Here is a 7755-nt window from a genome sequence, read left to right as displayed (position 1 = left end):
GCTAGAATTCACAAATCTTCGATGCTGACTGCAAGCACAGAGCTAGCATTCACCTTTGTCAACAAATGCTCACTTCTCATGGTGCTATACTCCACCAGTTCACCGTGAACCCTTATAGAAAACAAGGTACCTCCTGTCCCAAAATTTGCCTTTTTAACACTCTCCTTAATTTGCCTAAAAAAAAGTTAAATATAGCTATATTCTGGGACACATTTATTACATGGAGCACAACAAAACTGATGAACGAGTTAAAAAACAGCGTTCGCCAGTTCCAGGTTGCTTTTGAATCCATAAGTTCCTGGTGCTCTAGAATCCGGTAGTTCCTAGTTTCATGGAAGACCTTAGCTTGGTTCTATCTAATTTCTTTCGTGTTTGCTTCCGCAGTTTTTCGATTTTTCTAGCATTACTTCTAGGCTTGATAGGTCTGTTATGACCACATGAGATTGACAATCACTAGAAAGAGAAGTTTGTGGGTTGTTTCAGGACATAGGTCGTGTTTTTACCAAAAAAAATCCTCCCATTCACCTATCTCTGGTTGCCATTCCAGTCTGTTACAATGTATGCTACTCCCTCTGTCCCAAATTACTATTCGTTTTGGCTTTTCTAGGCATAAATTTTGCTATGTATAAACGAATAGTAATTTGGGATGGAAGGAGTACGTATTTAGTAGCATTATTTGTATAATCATGAGCTGGATGTTATTAATATATAATTTCCCACCTGGCTCAAAATGTGGTTGTCAAAACTGATTGACAGAACTTGGTGACATTCTGGTGGAGTCGTTGAGAGCACCGAGCAGCAATTTGGCCAACTTTCTAGGAAATCCAAGAGCTTAGCATGAGTAGAGTTTTTCTTTTATTCACTTTGACTACATACTTGAGGCCAGGATGTAATCTTGCTGGCTTGCTGCTCGTTTGGTTGCAAAAAAAAGCTTCCTTTGTGTTTCAGGGTTCATTCTGGTTGAATCATGGATACAGTACAATTGCACTCATGATATTAATGAAGATTAAGCTTTTGGTCTAGAAAAACTTAAATAGAAGTGAAGAAACTTGTCACGCTCCGTCCTGCTACTGGTTCTGCAGCTCTATCTAGCTTCTGGCCTTGTATGCTTGGTTAACCAGTAAATCAGTTCTTGGATATGCAAACAGAGATAAATCAGTTGTTTTGGGTAACTGACAGATAAGAAAATTAATTTCATCGCAAAGTTTTTTTTTTTGAACGTCGACGGGAGGGGAGAGAATGCCCCATCTGATTCATTGATAATGGCCCACATGATAGTCAAAGGTTACAACGCTTTATTTTACAGTGAGTTTTACATTGCCACAGTGAACTGAGAGATGCGTGTTCTTGCCGGAACACAATCCCATTTCATCGCAAAAGTGAAACATACGTGTCCTCTGTTAGCAGTTTTAGTTCAGTTCGTGCATATCTTCTGTAGGATCAAACGCAGAGGAAGGTATATGCAGGTAAACAAAAGTGATGCTTGCAAATTCCTGGGTGCACCATGTTCAATTCCAAACAACTATTCCAGGTAGCATCTGATGGAAAGATACTTCAGTCAATAAGGTTTGAAGTGTCTGGTTCACTTTGGAAGTCTGAAACTTTGGAAAGCTCAGTACAAGCACTGGCACTGGTGGATTGGGCTGGGCTGTTTTGGTAGCCGGCTGGGCTTTTCTCGTTGGATTTTAATCCACCTAGGGGGGATTTGGAGCACGGCGGGCAGCCGATCCAGTTCCTCCACGAGCCGCCGCCGCCGGACGTCCTCCTCTTCCCCGCCGCCGGCAGCCGCTGTCGAGTGGCCCCCTTCCTCGCCGTGCGGCGGAATAATAATCTCTTCTCGATGCTCCGAATCGCCTCTCGCGCGGTGAGACCAGTGATTCGATTCCCACTCTCCAAGAACGCTCCGCAAATTCGTAGCTTTTTTGGTGCTCGTTCGACCCCGAAATCGTTTGCTCAATTTCTCCAAGTTTTGCACTTCATTTTGTGTAGGTCTCGCTTGGAGGTAGGAGATCCTACAGCGCCTCGCCGAAAGGCGGCCCCTCCATCGCCGGCGTAGGTGACATCATCGCGGTCGCCTCAGGGAAAGGGGGAGTTGGCAAGTCGACCACTGCAGGTTCTATTTTTTCTTCTCTGCACACTGGAGTTGCCTGGAAACATGGTTTGGAAACCCAAATATATAGAATTTGTACAAAATTCCAATTAAATCTAGAAAGTCTCCTAAGCAATACCCCCACTCCAAACATGGTCTTAGTGGGCAAGGTTGTAAGGACAAGCTTTCATGATTTGTGAATTCGCATTGATGGAGAAATGGCGCTAGATTGAAGACTCTTCCCATTGAGTATATTAAATCAGAAGTGGACAATGAATAGGAGGTGTTTGGGGAGGATTCCAACGGTTTGGGTGCACAATTTCTGCTTAACTGGACAATGTAATCACTAGATGGCTAGCGATTGCCATATTTCTTTTCAGTAGTCCACCCTCATAGGGAAGCCAACTTTTTTCTCAATTGAACAGATCTAATTAAAGATTATGAATTAATATTGCTCGTGTTTAAACATCAAGGCTTGTGGGACTTTTTACCTCAAAATTTCAACTTCACCTTGGCACTTATTTTTGTGCAGTTAACATTGCTGTAGCACTTGCCAAGGAGTTTAAGCTTAAGGTTGGTTTACTAGATGCTGACATATATGGTCCATCAGTTCCCACGATGATGAATCTCCATGCCAAGCCTGAAGTAAGTGAAGGTATCAGTTGAATCTCTTTCAAACCAAGTCATAGAGTAGACAAAAATTATTTAGCTTTCCTTTTATCGTGATCCAGCGGCACATCTCCCTATTCTAACTAACAAGCATGCTGTTTGTTCACTTGTCATGTACAATTTTTATTTATCTAGACTGAATTATACTTGAAATTGAAGAAATGTTGACTTGATATAACCTTTGTAAAGTAAAATTACAAAGTTAATTCTATGCTGAAAGAACCAGCGAGAAGTCTGTTTCCAAAACTTTTGGTTAGTGGTTATTTATTGTTCTCATGTTCTGTAATCTGCTTTTCTCATACTGCAGCCAGATTGCTTATGTGTGTCCAGATATGGTGAAGTGAAACAATTCACTTTTTTTTTAGTATTCAAATTACTTTCTTTAGCCGTGCCAACATTTATTTTACTAAATGTTGCTTAAGTTTTTTACTAGACTCTACAGAAGTACAGATACCTCTGTTTACTTAAATGATTGAATTTAGCCCATTGCAGTAGTTTGGTTTAGTTGAAGCTGCAAATCAAATTTGTTACCTTCTGACCGTATCAGTTCAATAACTAAACTCCAGGCACTCCTAAATTTACATGACAACAACATTTGCATTCGTCACAGTTTCAAGCTCTATATTACCCGAGCCATGAGCTGAATATAGCTTTTTGGACGAGCATTCTGCACTAACATGTCCATAATAAATGGATTTTTTATGTTTAATTACAAGTGTGCCATTTTGCTTATAGTTGCAACCACGGTATGTCCTTGTGGGTTCATTGTAAATTTGTGACTATTTTGTTTACAGACATGAAGATGATTCCAATTGACAACCATGGAGTGCGATGCATGTCTATTGGTTTTCTGGTTGACAAAGATGCACCAATTGTTTGGAGAGGTCCTATGGTTTGTCTTTCCATGTGCTTCTGTTAACTTCTCAGTATCCTTGTTGGAAATTTTTCCTGTAAATCAGTTTCCTTTTGTTTTGCATTCTTAACGCCTAAGAAACATCAACTGAAATGTGTCGTATACTTGCTGTTGCAGCTTGTCTTGCTTTCCATTGTGTACCTTTAGGTCAACAAAACTGATCTGGGGATAGTTTCTGGGGGGCGTGGACATGGACATGGAGAATTTCATTACCTTTTTGTTTATTCCATGCCACAGATGTTTTCCCGTTGAAATCTTATAGATGCTTGAAGTGACTAATTCAAACTTATCTTAGTTACTGGTTTACTCAGAATATTTACAGAACAGTTCTTTGTTGCACTGTTTAGCAATGGCCATTGACTTATGCTATCTTGGAATCCATTGATCATGGAGAGTCCATTACTTGTATAGTAAATGATACTGTGGTTTTGTATTTCCAGTTTTGTGTTCTTTTGGCAAGTTTAAGTTCTATGTTCTCAATGCTACTTTTTTTTCTTGGTATCAGGTAATGAGTGCTCTCGAGAAGATGACAAGGGGAGTAGCTTGGGGAAATCTTGATATTCTTGTTGTTGATATGCCTCCAGGCACTGGTGATGCTCAACTATCAATTTCACAAAGGCTTCAATTATCTGGTATATCTACATCTGGTTATGAAGCTGCAAATGTTGCTTTCATATACAGATTTTGAATTTTTCTTTTTCACATGTGTTTTCTGCAGGTGCTTTAATTGTTTCAACTCCTCAAGATATTGCTTTAATCGATGCTAGAAGAGGAGCCAATATGTTTCGGAAAGTCCAAGTTCCTGTACAGTTCTTAACTGCTTGTCCATATTGTATTTTAAGTATTGTTTTCAGATACAATTTTATTTTGAACTTACAACTTACATTTTCTTTCTTATTCATTTTTTTTTCATTGCCAAACTCAACAAGATGCTACTTTGTAGTCACTTTTATACAAGCTCAACAATTGAACGGATCACACATTCACCTAAAAAGAGGCCTATTTTATTTTGCTAATGGAAAATATTTAGTTTCATGTTGCATTTGCCATGTCTAGTCTTCCTAGCTAAACTGACTTCATTGTTTTGGCAGATTTTGGGATTAGTAGAGAATATGAGTTGTTTTAAGTGCCCCAAATGTGGTGAGAAATCGTACATTTTTGGGGAAGGTGGAGCCAAGAGAACTGCAGAGGAAATGGATATGAAATTGCTTGGTGAGGTGAGTGAATCTTGTCAGGATTGATTGGAATATGCACAAACTTCTTCAGTTGTGACAACTATGCTCTCTGGCTTCTTTATATTAGAAAATGTATGATCCTTTTATAGCATGCAACAGTTGCTTTGACTATTATTAGATATCCATGAACATGATTTAGGGGACATTCTGTTGATGAGTGACTGGCCTAATTTTGTCTACATCTGATGGAATGTTGGAGATAATAGTTTATCTATGTTACGTCTGTAAATATACTATGATCTCTGATCAACACTGTTATTTTTTTCCCAATAGATACCTCTTGAAATTAGCATCAGAACAGGTTCAGATGAAGGCAACCCTATTGTCATATCTTCACCAAACTCAGCTTCAGCGCAGGCATACGTACATGCTGCTGAGAAGGTGACTGAGAGGCTCAAGGAGCTAGCAAATGAGCGACTGAAGGGCCCAGAAATCTTGCTCTGAGAATACAGACCGCCCTGTTTCTTGTCCAACCATTTTGTGTTTACAGTGAATGGTGTACTGAACTGGTTTCAGTGGTGAATGATGACTAGAGTGTTGTTGCAAGTAGTTGGACTGGAAAGGTTACTCAAATAATGCTTTGGTGCCTACGAGCATGTGCCAGCTCTGTTTTTAACTTATTAATGCTGGCATATCTTTGGGCGATGTCAAATGCCCCGAGTACACAGTGTTGCCTCTGGCTTCATCATGGCCTAGGTTATTTCATTGATTTATGGCAAAGTGACTCAATTGTTTAATCACTGCTAGGGTTTATGACGTACATTTTGCTGTTATAACAGCAGGTGAACTGGTTTTCACTTTTACAGCACATCGTATGGTGATAATCTCAGACATACAATTTAAAATGAGCATTTTCACTTTTACAGCACATCGTATCGTGATAATCTCAGCCATACAATTTAAAATGAGCAGCCCACATTGAACCCCATTTCTTTAGCTACGAATACACCAATACTATATACTCCAGGAATCTATCCCAAATTGTAGGTAGTTTTAGCTTTTTTATATGGATAGTTTTTTTTTATACACCTAGATATGGCGAATGTCTATATGCATAGTGAAACCTATGAACTAAAAAAGCTAAAACGACTGACAATTTGAAATGAGAGGAGTAGAAGACTTTCTTCCAAACTAGACTGAATATCTTCACTTCTTCGGTACTACTACTGAGTCTACTCAGGGTTGGATTCAAAAACTAGACTGAATATCTTCACTTCTTCGGTACTACTACTGAGTCTACTCAGGGTTGGATTCAAAGGATGAGATGAAATCCTCCCACCTAAGGATAGATATGGATGTCTGGAAATCCGAATTATCCGTATTCGTATTCATTTTTAATATGGATACCAGATGGATGTATCCGGATTCGATTTTTTATATTTTTCTCTATTCGGTTCCATATTCGTATTTAATAAAAATGCAAAATATTCGACATTATCCGTATCCACAAAGAATAAAGTACCTAATGAAACCATCTAGAACTTATTTATATCACTAAATAATAATTACAAAATTTTAATATTGCTAATGAAATAATTTTTACACCATTTAAACTATTAAAAAAAGTCTATATGACAAATGATTAATTATGTTAACCTAATATTACTAGTGATTTATAATTATAAAGTTTCGGTAATTTTAATATGTCTAATCATATTAATTTAAAATACATTACATTATTTATTAAATAAATAAATTATATTTAAATGTATCAATGTACTTATTTTATTATTAAATGATGTTAATATATTTATGGAAATGCTGATTTTTATATTTGTTTTGATGTATTTAATTATTTATTAATAAATTTGTTATTTTCAATAAGATATCTATTATGTACTATATTCATAATTTACTCACTATTTGTAACATGAGTTTTGATAATTATAAAATTATCGATAAAACAAATTGATACTCGTTAGATTGAGTAAGTATTTGAACTATTCGTATTCGTATTCGAATTAGAATTATTCATATTCATATTCGAATTCGAATTAAAATATGGTAAATAATGCTATCCGATTTCGATTCCATATGTATCCGTCCGAATCCATCTCTACTCCCAGATCGAATCCCAAAATGGTGTGTCGTCAGCACGCAGCTACAGAAATAATTTTGATCAGACTGACAGACAGACTGCAACGCTCAAGATTTGGAATGGATCAGGGCCATGTTTAGTTTCTTCCCAACTCCCAACTTTGACACTATGCAAAAAGAAGATTCCCCATCACATCAAACTTGCGGTACATGCATGAAGTACTAAATGTAGATGAAATCAAAAACTAATTGCACAGTTTTGTTGTACTTTGCGAGATGAATCTTTTGAGCCTAATTAGTCAATATTTGGACAATAATTCACAAATACAAACGAAACGCTACAGTTGCGCATTTATGGCAAAGTACTAATTTTGCCACTCCCAAGTTGGGAAGTAAACAAGGCCCAGGGTCGTCTGTTGCCATGATCGAACGGCCAGGGAAACCACCAACCCTGACATCCCACCTTTTATTCCGTTAGCCGATGATAAACGCCGCACGACGACTCCTCTCCGGTCTCGAGGACACGAGCGCTCCCCTCGTCGCACCCGAATCCGCCGCCGCCAGAGCCCCAGCCCGCCTCACCGGCGGCAATTCCTCGCCGGGGTCGTGGCCTCCCCTCCGGCGGGGCGACCATCAGGGAACACCCTCATCCCCTAACGGAATAAAAGGTGGGATGTCAGGGTTGGTGGTTTCCCTGGCCGTTCGATCATGGCCAAGACGACGTGGGTCGTCGCGATGATTATCCTTCGCTGCGGTAGTTATTGCGCCACGTGCTGTAATCATCAAGGCACGAGCTCTTTCTTGATGACTAT

At 38.7% G+C, this 7755-nt stretch overlaps 1 protein-coding gene across 1 annotated transcript; it reads left to right on the top strand.

The window, feature by feature from the left end:
• Positions 1-1660: 1660 nt before the first annotated feature.
• On the top strand, positions 1661-5643 carry LOC101774176 (iron-sulfur protein NUBPL). Its single transcript, XM_004982330.2, has 8 exons — positions 1661-1864; positions 1990-2113; positions 2622-2744; positions 3553-3650; positions 4177-4303; positions 4390-4475; positions 4763-4888; positions 5180-5643. The coding sequence occupies exons 1-8, from the start codon at positions 1841-1843 to the stop codon at positions 5348-5350; spliced, it is 879 nt and encodes a 292-aa protein (XP_004982387.1). The 5' UTR covers positions 1661-1840; the 3' UTR covers positions 5351-5643.
• The last annotated feature ends 2112 nt before the right edge of the window (positions 5644-7755 follow it).

The sequence above is a fragment of the Setaria italica genome, chromosome IX (assembly GCF_000263155.2).
Source record: "Setaria italica strain Yugu1 chromosome IX, Setaria_italica_v2.0, whole genome shotgun sequence".
Classification (NCBI taxonomy): Eukaryota; Viridiplantae; Streptophyta; class Magnoliopsida; order Poales; family Poaceae; genus Setaria; species Setaria italica.
This window is presented reverse-complemented; position numbering and strand designations above follow the sequence as displayed.